This window comes from Colletes latitarsis, chromosome 4 (assembly GCF_051014445.1).
Source record: "Colletes latitarsis isolate SP2378_abdomen chromosome 4, iyColLati1, whole genome shotgun sequence".
Classification (NCBI taxonomy): Eukaryota; Metazoa; Arthropoda; class Insecta; order Hymenoptera; family Colletidae; genus Colletes; species Colletes latitarsis.
This window is the reverse complement of record NC_135137.1, coordinates 23,543,074-23,557,188: the sequence shown is the minus strand read 5'-3', so window position 1 is coordinate 23,557,188 and position 14,115 is coordinate 23,543,074. Positions and strand designations below refer to the sequence as shown.

The 14,115-nt window shown below is 38.8% G+C and overlaps 1 protein-coding gene across 1 annotated transcript; it reads left to right on the top strand.

Moving 5' to 3' along the window:
• The first annotated feature begins 3,649 nt into the window (after nt 1-3,649).
• LOC143341193 (uncharacterized) lies at nt 3,650-4,519 on the top strand. The gene has a single exon (XM_076763927.1). The coding sequence runs from the start codon at nt 3,650-3,652 to the stop codon at nt 4,517-4,519; it is 870 nt and encodes a 289-aa protein (XP_076620042.1).
• The last annotated feature ends 9,596 nt before the right edge of the window (nt 4,520-14,115 follow it).

The following is a 14,115-nucleotide window of genomic DNA, read 5'->3' as shown; positions in this document are numbered from 1 at the left end:
GAGAACCGTTTAGAGAAATATTCAATTTAGCGTGAATTATAACTGAGAACCATAAATTCCTCGTACGGTATTGTTTTCGTGTACGCGACATTCCAGAGACTCTCTGATGCGTAGATCGGTACACGGAACGATACAGGTTAGAAAAACCATACGCGAGTGTTGGCTGCTCTCAGTCACGTGATCGACCCAATATATTGTGGGTGATGAAAGAATCGCGAAGATAAACACTGCCGAAAGGCAAGCGACCGCGAGAGCGAGAGTGAGAGAGAGTGAGAGAGAGTGAGAGCGTACGCGCGAGCGAGAGATGTGTAAAGGGCCGAAATCGGTGTGGCAATGAACGAGTGCGAGAACCGAAATATAAGAAAGCGAACGATAAAGGGATGAGTTCAGGGTGTTGGATGTGAATGTGTCATTGAGAGAAATTGTGACATTAAAAACTTGTGTGAGCACCGAAATTACGAGGGATAATATCTAAATTGTTATTACATAACCATATCCCTACAATATTTACTTAGGATTGATCGTCGAAGATCCATAAACAGAGAGGGTAGAGAAATATTCAAATTAAGAAGAGATAGACATTGAAGAGCAGGGATAGCGCCGCGAGGTGGTGATTACCCCTCTCGTGGCCACGACTGCGGATGTCTGTTCGCTTCTTAGCTTCGAGACTCGATAGCTGGTCCTCGCAGCGAGCAGATCGACAAACGATTCCGCTCCGCGACGAAACCAAATCTCCGAATATAGGTTCTGAGAACACTCGAACCTTTCGTTGAGAATTTTAAATTGTTGCTCAAAATTAACTAAATCGGTGAGGCATTTTATCAGCCCCGATTATTGACTGTACAATCTCGCCGAATAGCACGTGACGCTCGAGTTACGTGGTCGTGTGAGGGAATTGATAAACTTCGGTTCCCGCTTGGCGAGATTATTAACAAAATTTAAAAGACTGTGGGTTTTCGTCCAACTTTCATGTGACGTTTGTGCTACGCGGTCATGAAAGGGGAATCGAGATAAGAATCGTTTCCCGTGTGTCGAAACTCCAGTCTCAGCAAGGGCTACGGCCCGATCAGTACTGACGACTCCACGGACTGCTGCATTTGACGCGGTCGTGCGAGGCTGGCATTATCACGGACTGCTGCATTTGACGCGGTCGTGAGGCTGACTTTCCAACGTCTCGCTGCAACCAGCGGTCGTCGGAAGTCCAGTTTCGGCCAGTGGCTACGGCCAACTCAATACTGATTTCTCCACGGACTGCTGCATTTGACGCAGTCGTGTGAGGCTGATTATCTTCACGTGACGTTTGAGTTTCGCGGGCGTGTAAGAATTTGTCGTACGGACTGCTGCATTTGACGCGGTCGTGCGACAAGTTGAATTGTCCGCACGGTTTTGTATATCACCCCTAGGGTGGTCTCTGACCGATACCCTACGTGGGCTCACCGTTTCTCAGGTCGGGGCTAAGAAATTCCGGACTTCTTAGCTCAACCTGCTCGAGCAACGCTCCTTGACCGCCAGTGAGTACGTACCCTGTGCGTAGAGCAACGCATAATGAGCACCGTGGTGTATGCTCCTTTAAACGTAAGACGCTACGTACGCCGTTAAGGGCTACACCACACCGCGTCTTGTACGCAGGGAACGGTGAGAAACTGCGGTTTGGACAGCATTTGGAGCTTTACGACCTCCACTTGTTGTCCTTTCCTGCGGCATTCAACGATCGCTAAAAAGCGGAGAATTGAGAAATTAGATCTCTTCTTCCGCACAGCGATCGAACGTTCTCGATTTGTGAGAACGTTCATATATACAGTCCACTCATACATATCTCAGTTCGTCGAGACGTGGCTGTAATCTCCGTTCTCGAGTGCGAACGGCACAGACAGGAGACAGGCGACGCGACAAGCGTTAATAGGTATTTAAATCCAGCCTTGTCTTTCCTTGTTACAGAACAACACATCGCGAACTTGGCCAGGAGCAGCCGGCCCAGGTTTTTTTTCCCGAGACGTCGGACCGACGTCTAGGCGGTTTTTTTTTCCTTTTTTTTCTTTTTGATTAAAAATAAAAGTTTAATTTCTTGAGCAAATTCAGGTGCATCAATTTATTTCAATAATTTTTCCCAGTGTCCTTTCCCTCGTAATCCGGACCACGTCAGACTAAAATAACCCCCCTTAGGGCGGTTAAGGTCTTTAAACAATCGTAATTGCTGTCCGAGGTCGAAGAATATGATCGATGCGATCTTTTACTGCCAATTGTTCCAACCCTGCCATGATGGTTCACATTCCTAAACTGTTAGGAAAGTCCTTTTACAACTTTTATACCTTCTGTTTTCGGAAAATGAACTTTATAAATGTGTCTGGTTGGTTACGATAATTAGGGTAGGGATACAAGTGACCAGTACTGCAATCATATTGAAACTATATTAGAGGGAGCTGCTTAAAATTTCAACTAATTCTGTGCGTGTTCGTGGTACAGTATACAATCACTGTGATTATTATCAGAAGTCGTGATACACGGTTTTTATACTATCTTGCTCTGTTATTATTTTATTTTAATTTCATTTCATTTTATTTCGTTTTAATTTTTATTTAATTTCATTTCATTTTATTTTATTTTAATTTTTATTTCATTTCATTTCATTTTATTTCGTTTTAATTTTTATTTAATTTCAATTTCTTTATTTGTTCTTTACTATTTTTCTTTTTTTAATTTCTTTTGTCTCACAGTTTGATTGATTACAATTATAAAAGTTAATCCGGAGAATATCATTGATATTTTAATTTAAAATTTTAGCTATTCTAATGATAGGAACAAAACTCCTGCAAATGCTAGAGGTCGAGTTATCTAAAATCATCATAGAATTAATAGATAAATACAAATTGTGGGAATATGCATTCATTGAAACAGAGCAGGAGTTACTGTTTGAAAATTTGACGCAAGAAGATGAAGAGGAAACTATTACTCCTTCAACATCGGAATTAACTGATCAAGAGTCAGGAACTTCGCCTGACAATGAAGAAGAATCGGAAGGTGAGCAAGACATAGATATCCAATATAAAGAAGAAGTTGTGAATTTTTGGAAAAGTGGGGAACGGAAACGTTTATCATTTCAAACAGTAAGAAATAGATACAGAAAGGTGAAGTCTGTAGGGCATTTATATAGATGGGAGAAACAGGTAAATAGAGACGGTACCCGCGTTAATAAATTGGAAATTATTGCAAAGGAAACTTTGAGGAAATTCATAGGAACACGTGATCGAAACATAGCAATCCATGATAATGACATAAGAAGATGGGCATTGCAAGAGAACCAGAAGGTTTCCGGGCATCGCACCATTGGCTCTAGAATTTCAAACAAAAATATAACATTGTTTCGAGAAAGACAACAAAATTAATCACGCGCAATTACAATGATAATTTGTCGATAATAACCGCATCTGCAGAGAATTTTGTTATACATGTTAAAATATATTTTGAATACTTCGAAGAACCATACATTTTTAACATTGATCAAAGCGGGTTTCAACTGGAGCTTCACTCTGCAAGAACATTATCATGGAAAGGCGAGAAACTTTAGTAACGTTTTATCGTGACTCTATTAGTATAAGTGTAGTTTATTTAGTGTTAGTGGCTCGTGTAAACTATAAGACTAACTTTCGAAATGTCGGTGAGCAATGAAGGTGCCGGTTCGTCGGTGGCGACTGCGTCCACGACCGCGCTCGAACGGGTTAACTTCCGTGTGCCGGATTTTACCGCGGACGATCCAGAGCTGTGGTTCTGCGTTTTGGAGCGCAATTTCGCGGCAGGCGGAGTCACGTCCGACGGCGTCAAGACGAGTTACGTGACGGGCGCGCTCGGGCCGCGATATATCGCCGAAGTGCGCGATGTACTTTTAAATCCGCCGCTCACCGGTCTATACGACACTCTAAAGAGGGAGTTAATTCGCCGATTGAGTGTGTCCCAGGAACAGAAGACGAGAAGGCTTCTGGAGCACGAAGAAATTGGAGATCGCAAGGCATCGCAGTTCCTGCGACATTTGCGTGGCTTAGCGGGTACGTCGGTGTCCGAAGCCCTCCTACGAACCCTTTGGTTGGGTCGGTTACCGGGAAATGTGCAGGCTATATTGGCGACGCAGAAAGACGCGGCGTTGGACAAGGTCGCGGAGTTGGCGGACGCGATCTTGGATACCATGCCGGGGCGTCCTTTAGTGGCCGAGGCTGCCCTCGCGGGGGTACCACCACAGCTGACTCCGGTGGATTCTGTGACTGAGCGGATGATGCAGTTACTCATCACTCTGCAAAGCCAAACGGAGGTTATGCAGGGCCAAATCGCGGAATTACGCGCCTCGCGAAGGGACACTCGACCGTTCCGCCGTTACGATCGGAGACGCAGTGCGTCGAGGCGCCGTTTCAATTCGCGAGAGAGATCGCCGTCGGCCAGCGGGATGTGCTGGTATCATGCAAGATACGGAGCTAGGGCGCATCGATGTGTCGCGCCCTGTTCTTTTACACCGACGGCGGGAAACGACTAGGGCAGTCGCTGATGGCGGCTAGCGACTCCAGCCCGATGTTTCGCCGTCTTTTTGTTCTCGATCGGAGTTCGGGTACGCAATTTTTGGTCGACACGGGAGCCGACCTCTGTGTTTTCCCGAGGAAGTCGATCCGCGGACCATGTGCACGCTCGGAGTACGAGCTTTCCGCGGCGAATGGCACCCCGATTGCAACGTACGGCACGAAGACCATGACCTTGAACTTAGGTCTCCGTCGGGATTTCACATGGAGGTTTGTCATCGCCGAGGTTTCCTGGCCCATCATCGGAGCGGATTTCCTGGCGCATTTTGGGCTCCTGATCAATGTGCGGAATCAGCGGCTGATCGATCAGATCACCACGCTGGCAACGAGAGGCGCACCGGTTCGGGAGGACACTCCCAGCATTAAGCAGGTACAAGGGGAGTCTGTTTTTCACGGATTATTACGGCGCTTTCCGGAAATCACCAAGCCGAGTGGAACGCCCACAGAAATCAACCACTTGGGATCGATCGATTGCCGACGCGAGTCGCTGACCTGTATTTCGTGTAAAGATTATAATAAAACGTTGGTGTTACTCCCGCAGTGTCATGGTGTGGATCGAGTCAGTATTCATTGCCTATCCCGATTCCCCCACAAAACAAACAAGTACCCTAATTCAGTCATCAGCAGCAGTGACGCACAGCTATACAATCCAACCAACGGTTTCAGCAGATGGGAAATTACTTTCGCCGTTATTTATTGTGTTAAAAAAGGTAAGTGTGCAATTAGAACCACGGGTACAACAAAATGTGTTTAGAGCACCTAATGTTATTGTTCCGTCCGATGCGGAATAATCGTTCCGGCCGAACATTCTCGAAATCGGGCCGTCCGCAATCGATTGGAGGAATCGGGCCGGGTGCAAAAATCAATAGCGAGCACGTGTCGTGGAACATGGTTTCGAAGGATCCAGAACGTTCCGCGGCACGCGCGCGCGAGAATTTTTGCACCCGGCTTGAAGAAAAAACGGACGATCGGGAAAAGGCGCGTATAAAGACAGGACTCCGATCGTCCGAGCCAGTATAATCCAGATCCACACGACAATGCGAAAGTAAAATTGAACTAGTTATTTCACTATTAAATTAGTAAATTAACGCGTCGCGACTATACGCATCGAGTCGCGATCTTATAGTTATCATCAGTGCATCGACGTCGGGTAAATTAAATAAAGAACTTTTACGAACATATTCCAAATGTATTAGAAAAGGCCGTGTTAATATTTGATTCCTGGATAGGATATGATGAAGACATGATGCAGAATGCAATTCCGGATGGCAAAACAATAGAATTTTTAAAAATACGGAAGAATACAACTGCATTAATACAATCACTGGATGTGTACGGCTTCCGAATTTGGAAAAATTTTGCGGCAAAACTTTCTGATTTAGCAATACTTTTAAATATCGACATAAATTTGTATGCCAGAAATAACATAATGAAATTGCAATCTTTAATTCACAATCAGTTGTTCAGTCCGAGATATAAAAATTTATTTAAATACGCATGATATCAATGTAGTTACACCGATGGTTACAACGCCAGAATTTGAAAATCCAGTTGATTTTTGTTTTATGTGTCTAGATACAATGACCTGCTGTTCTTATAATGACGTCGTTTGTTTAAAATGTTCATGGTGCAAACAGCACTATTGTTTCAAACACTTTTTCGAGAGTTAACATTTTTGTGAAAATTACTGCGACTAATTTCTTAATTAATTTCCACAGCCTTCACGACATAATAATACAACCAGCCCTTTTCAGGGCTCCCAGATATATTATACGTAGGAATATCTCAGGTTCATATTCGGAGTAGTATTTATAACGACGGACGTAACAACTGCAACCAAATTACGATCACTCGGAAATCAGCAAAGGTCGAAAATGAAACAGTTCTTTTCAGAGCTACCTGACGTTCAAAAATCAGAACATAAGATATAACCAACTAATATTTAAAACGACCCTCGTTCAGTAAAGACTCCTTAATAAAAGTATCACACTCATAAACAGGTCCTGCAATCGTTAAGCCAAAACCTTACTTACGCTTATACGCTGCCCTTTAGTAAGCAGCGCAACGCAGGCAAACGTTATATCTGTCATTAGACCGAAATTTTTACCACTTTGGAATCAGCCAGCAAAGCATACTATAATATAATTAAACAAAAGTCATTAGACCATAGCATTTGCCGTATTATATGCGATCTGGTACTTCGTACAACACGAAATACGAAAAAAATTACAGATATAAAATTTGTCTTTCTTTATTGTGAAAAAATCAAAATTCCAATTTATCCGTATTTTGTACATGCATGTGTAGTTTCTCTGTACAAATGGAGAAAAGAAAATCATTAATATCCAACGAGAAAATTAAAAAATGTGCTATTTTTTAACATATTGTTTAAACAAATAAAAGTTTTGCAAATCTCTTTACACCATCAAATTCGCCGTTTAAAAACATAAATTTCATCCATTTGAAGTACACCCCTATCTCTAATAGTTTCCGAGATATTCAACAAAGTATGTTTTGAACCCCCAACTTTGAGGGCTGATTTCAACCCCTTAAAGTGAATATTAGCAGCTACAAAAAAATACGTGTCCAATAGATTTATGAGAACTACATAATTTCGAAGTTTCATCAAAATTGGAGATTTACACCTCGGGATGGTCCCTTGTAAGTTGCGAAATTCAGTTCAAATTGTAAACCGCGCGAATCCAAGAATATAAGAAATCAAAATACGACGAAAGGCATAAAAACCTATTTAATATAAAGAAGGGGACTTAGTATTAGTGACAATTTTGTAATATCCACCAGGAACAAATCAAAAACTGCTCCCAAAATACAAGGGGCCTTATCAAATTAATAGGGGAGTCTCATGTGAGACCCTAAAAAAATCAATGTTTTTTTTTTTATTTCATTTTTTAGAAAGTACATATATGTATATAAGAATGTACTGTTAAATTGTGAGAGATAAATATCAAGTATTGTGGATTGTAGAACATTTTTTGTGTAGCCCTCGCGGTAATTACCGGAGTTACTGCTTCGGGTGATTACCTTATACAGCTCGGACATTACTTTTTCGAAAGGTTTACAACAGGGTCAAGAGACATGTGTTGCTTTTAAAAGTCGAAATTTTAGCATTTGTGCCATCTGAGTGCCATCATTCTTAAAGGAATTCTATATGGAGCTGGGCTTGATTAGTATGATCTTACAGACTTTAATGCGTTTCTCTCGAAACGTTACTTTCTTAACTGGCGTAGATAAAATCTCAATAACTACACGTTCGATTGCTTTGAAATTTTTACACGTTGTTCCACATACTAATAGTTCTCGCCCGTGCCAAAATCAAATTGTTATAATGAGTTTATCATATTTTTTTTTATTAAAAAGCTGCAAAAGAAACGACGAAATTTTGCAATTTTTACTTTAAGCTTTCACCATTTTGTCAATTTGTAACATAAATGAATTATTTTGATATGGACGATAACTGTAAACCTACCGAATAAAAATCTTTTTAATTTTTTTTATTTAGTCAATCTTGAGAGCTGCAATCACCTACGCCAGTGTTTAAACACATGTTTATTGCGAACGTGATAACAACATTAAAAGTTAATAAAAATTAATAAAAAAATTATTTTGAATTCCCAAAGGATAGCTAAGGAAATTGCGAAAATGAATTATAACGTCAGATGTAACATTTCCTCAAAAAAAATTAAGAAAAATGGTTCAATTTCCTATCATTCGCATGAGACTCCCCCCTTAAAATTGTTTTGAAAAAAAATAGATTCGTTGTGACTGATATAACGGGCTTTAGTTTAACGCAAAAACCATTGAATACTATTCTTTCGTCGGATAAACTTAAGCCATGGATTAGAAAAAGTGACGAATAAATTTAAGTATGTACATATGTTCACTATTGACTCTTATTTATGTTATAGTTTTACTTCATAATTAAATTGTATTAACGTTCGAGGACGAGCTAGCAATCAGAATGGCTGAATCTGTAGGCGCGAATCGGTAAACGCGAAGTTAACGACTGGCGGCCATTGCCCCCTATCGGCGAATTCGAATTTCGCAAGTGGGAAAAGAATGTGCGTTAGATAAGAAAGTCGTACCTATTCAGTTAACGACAAGGGACTGTCGGAGTATGTGTGTGTGTGATTTTCTAGCCACGAAGAACTGTGTGCTTTATTGCGACTTTTCCATATTATAAATACGAGAGATTATTCTATTTCCTTTTTCTTTTTCATTCTGCACTCTTTCTCAAATATAAACGTCAGCTTCGAACTCGTGCTCGAACAACCAACACGTGGTCAAATAATTAACATGTGATATAAAGGGTGTTCGGCCACCTAGTACACATAGCCACTCACGAATAACATAATCGCGGTGCGTGTTCATTTAATTGCATAGCGGTTAGTGCCTGAAAGGATTATTTGTGGATACTTGCGGACACTGGACGATCAAGGGGCATGTATGATCGCGTGTGGATGATTTTTGTGCACAACGTTGTGGTATTGGAAGTGACATTCACCCTTTCTCTGTAAAAATCTCGTCGGGCGAGTTTTGATATGCCCTTCTAGATTTTCATAAGACAGGTTGAATCTTATTCAACGTAAGGTGTTCGCATTTCCATAAGTGGGTAAAAATCTAAGGCTGTCGATAACGTCGATAAGTAGAATTTTTCATGCTGCGTGAGAACCACTGGCACTGGCCTGCCACAACCTTCCGCATGAACGCAGCTGTACGCAGATTGCCATTCTACAGGCGGAACTTTAAACGTTAATAATTTTGTAACGAAGCCTCCATCAACTATTGGTATTCTTGATTTTCGTCTTATTTTGGCCTCTAGAATCGCTCATGTAAATTTTTCCCAGAGGTAGCCGAACACCCAGTATAATAATTTCGGTTTCATTTCGTTTCTTTTCTTTAATGTACATTTCCCAATCTTGTCCTCAACGAGCGAGGAGTTTATTTAGATTGACTCCGATTCCATATATTTTCCTTCGAAAACCCGAAGGTGTTTAAGCGTTACGTTGGGGTGCGAGCAATCGCTCACAACCACCTACCATCCTCCCTGAACGTAACATTCCAAGCAAACGGTACCGTTCACCGATCGGGGTGGGTTATATTCGATTCGGCTAATGCAATACATTATAAATATGTATTTCATTATTTGCGGAAATTTGTTATTTTTGTTTAAACTTGGCGAAAAGTTGCAATAAAAAAGTAAGGTTAAGTATATTTTAAGAGGTTCATACAGCCAATCGACCATTATTTGTCCTATAAAATAAGACCATTACAAAACAGTATTTTTATTTAATTTTAGTTATATAATAATATGACATTGCTCATAATTGTAAGTTAGCATATATGTTAATTTTAAGACATCCGTAGCTGACAAGTAAACCTACGTAAGTATCACTCTCCGATTTTTCTGAAATTTGCATATTTTATTATAATACATGAAAAACTAAGAAGTACGTATTTTTTTTTAACGGAGGAAAAACGTATTTAGGGAGTGAAACGACTCCCCAAAATAGGGGGTAAAATGGAAAAATTACGATACCTTTGAGGGACCAGTAAAGCGATTTTGATGATTTTTGGTATGAAAGTATCTTTTGATAATAACACTAGGTTTACGGACACTCGTTGCGCATATTTTTATTATAATTCGCTACGTTGACAGTTGCATTGAAATGCAGTTTTTTCTTTTAATTAGAGTATACATCCATATCGTTACATCAATTCAATTCAACATAAATTGCTAACAAATAATATTTATGAGTCCTATAACGATAAGTTTAGAATCTGAATGCGTCAAATTGACGCATACCGTAAACCTAGTGATAAAGTGACCAATTTCTTGCTGCAAAAAATCAGTTTTGATCTGATCGAAGTAAAATCTATTAAAACTTCAAAAGGGAAGCTAATTAAAGAACACGTATTTTTTTGTCTTTTTGTTTTTCTTAGTAAATAGGTATCGATGACGGCATGCTTAAGACAACGACATAACGCAGCGTGTCGATTATCGCTTGTCTTCGAAATATAACTATTATTATTCTGTGCGTGTGTTAGTGGTAGTATTCATATCCCGATCTAAGAGCAATCTGACACTTATATAAATGTTGGGGGGTAAACAACTCCTAAATTGCCACGCTTGTTTGGCATTGTGCATGAAACACGCGATACGCCGTGTTTTCTCGTGTAGCTTCCGCACGGCCGTATAGTGGGGTGACCGAGATCTGTAGCGGCGCGGCGTAATTGATGGAAAAGAAAATTCACTGCCGTTCAGTATCACTGTCCGCAATGAATCCAAACAATATTATACGGCTTTTGGAACAAGCGTTTGATCAACCGCAGTATGACTTTTAATCTACTGTAAACGACGATGATTCCTGCTGGTTGAACGGGGATGATTCAAGCCCTAGATGTCTTTCTTTCGACCTTGGAAGAATTTTATAAGCAATTTTTCAGATGTCATTTTACACAACTATCACATAAATTTGTACCATCGAAATAACGTCATTAAACTGCAATCGCTGATACACAATCAGTTTTCTTCTCCTCGATTTCAAAATCTTATTAAATACCCATGATATAAGAGTGGGTATATAAAAGAAAAACTGTTGGAATTTGATAACCCCGTTGATTTCTGTTTTAAAAATTGTAAAACATTTCGCGGGTTCTACAATGTGTGTGCAGCAATAAGATGAGCTTGGTGCAAAAAATCTTTGTGCATAATACATTTCTTTAAGGAATATCATGTATGCAAAACTTTCAAAAAATGATCTAATCTTTAAATCAGTCATTTTTTAAATAAAGGTAATAATAAAAAAATAAATGAAATAAAAACACAAAAAAATAAAATTAAAACAAGGACAAAAAAATAATAAAATATGTGACTAATGTTTCCATAGTAATTTTTTGCGTACAATGAATGCTGTCACCGGATTTAACAAAATTTCATTTTTTAGCTACATTGTTTAAACAATTTTGTTATAAACAATTACTGTTTTTAACATGTTTAATTCACTTCACATAATTAACAATAAATATCAAAAGTCGATATTACTGTATTTTGAAAGTCGCATGTGGAGTTACTGTCTATTCAAATAATTTGTCGAGTTTTCGTCCGCCATATTGAATTTTGAAGATCTGATTTCAAATTCGGATGCAGCGACTTAAAAAACCAATATATTATAAAGATCGAACAGTTAAAAAATATAGTTTCATAATATCTTGCATGTGCAATGCCAACCGAGCGCGGCAATTTAGGAATCGTTCATAAGAAAAAAACAAAGAAACACGTGTTCCTTAATTAGCTTTCCCCTTTAAGTTTTAATAGATACTACTTCGATCAGATCAAAACTGATTTTTTGCAGCAAGAAATTGGTCACTTTAGGGATAGTTCATAGTTAACCCCCGAATTTTCGCTCCTCTACCAACATATCTAGGCCGATTTTCGTCTTCTATCGAAAGATACTTTCATATCAAAAATTATCAAAACCGCTTCACTGGTCTCAAAGATATCGCAATTCTTCCTTTTTGCCCCCCCCCCCCATTTTGGGGAGTCGTTTCACTACCTAAATATGTTTCACCGCCGTTAAAAAAAAATACGTGTACCTTAGTTTTTTATATATTATAACATATCCAAATTTCAGGAAAATTGGAGAGTGACTCTTCAATAGGTTTACTTGTGAGTTAGGTCTGGGTTAAAAAAATGACTTTTATGAATACATGTTTAACAAATTAGCATTTGACTACCTGGCACTTATAATTTACACCACGAACACAATAACAACAGCCATTTGTTTCTACTAATGAACCTGTCAAAATATGTTTAACCTTACGTTTTTACTGTAAGTTTATGACAAATTTAAACAAAAATAACGAATTTCCGCAAATAATGAAATGCATATTAATAATGTACTAAATTAGTCCAATTGAATGACGTATAACTCACCCCAATCGGTGAACGGTTCGTTTGCTAGGAATGTTCTTACGATTTTTCAGGCATTTCCGTTGATTCCATAAAAAAACGTCTCGAACAAAATTTTGTCAGTAATTACTTGTAAAGAAATCGCAATAGCTATAATTGACAACAATTGTTTATTTAATAAAAAAACTTAAGATCATCTCATTTTTTTTACGAAACTGTATATACATATTTTGGTAATTATTTAGAAAAGGGGGAAGTCTCACCGATTTCGATGATTTTTTAATACATTGTAGAAATCAACATTTTGAACAACTTTTTCCTATAGATATAATCGCCGCTCGGTCTTAGTTTTCGAAATTTTTTTCAAAAAGATTGCCACTACTGCAATGAATTCTGTCTACAATGTACATATCTGTGACTCTGTATGTGTCAGTCCACGATCGCCGATTTTTTCTCTTGTTTGGATTAATCGGCGTGACAACCAACGACAAATAATGTATAATATGTCAAACTAAATCTAGTTCTGCACTGATATCGTTATTAAACGCATTGCTATCAAAGGTTCGAATATTCCGAAGTATAGAACTCGCCAAATACATTTAGGCTATTTAGCTGAATTCTTCTTTTGTCGACACTATGATTTTAATGAGCGAATAATGGAATTTTCCAAAATAATGACTGAAATCTTTCCTACTTCTGATAATATCAATAAAGAAAACTGAAATAGAAGATGAATGCGTGGCCGACCGCCTTACGGCGGCCGGTAAAAGAGAATCTAAAATCCAGATCTAATCCATTATATTAGTTACTAGGTAGAATAGTTAGGTTTAAATAAGGTTTGGGTTAGACTTTTTTATGCCGGTCGCCGTTAAACCGCCTCGATGTATCTATAGAAACAATAAACAATCGGCGATTCAACGCTTACACACACGCTGCCACAGTACGTATAGATAGAATTCATTGTAGTAGCAACGATCTTTTTGAAGAAAAATCACGGAATCTAAGGCCAAGCGGCAGTTATGGTATAGGAAGTTGTTCAAAATGTTGATTTCTACAACATATTCAAAAATCATCGACATCGGCGACACCCCACCTTCTCTAAATAATAACCATATTTTTATGTAATATTTCATCGCAAGTGACTGTTCTTCGCGAGGAAATACTTTCCGTATTCCTGGAGGTTTCCATCATGTCAGATGGATGGCTAAGGCAATTTAAATCGTTAAAATATATTCATTTTATCACGAATTTATATCGAATAATAGCAAAATAATAGGAATTAATGATTTATGTAGCTTGTTAGCCAACTTATGCATTTAAACCTGGATTAATGCAACCATTTCCGTAAAAGCACAGTAGCAACATTCAAAATTCCTTCAAAATTGATACTCGAGTATCAATCTAATATGCTACAATCAACGCAAATATTAATAGAATAACAATATACAAATTTTGTGGTCACTTACACGAGTGTTGCAGCGTCAGTCGAGCGACGAATTGTGTAGTCCAATTTACTTGAGAAGATATGCGTGGCCGGGAACTTGTGACGTTGCCGATATTTCGACTACCATTTTGCTAATCCTAAAATAAAAATTTATTTCTGAATGTAATTAGCAGATATAGAGA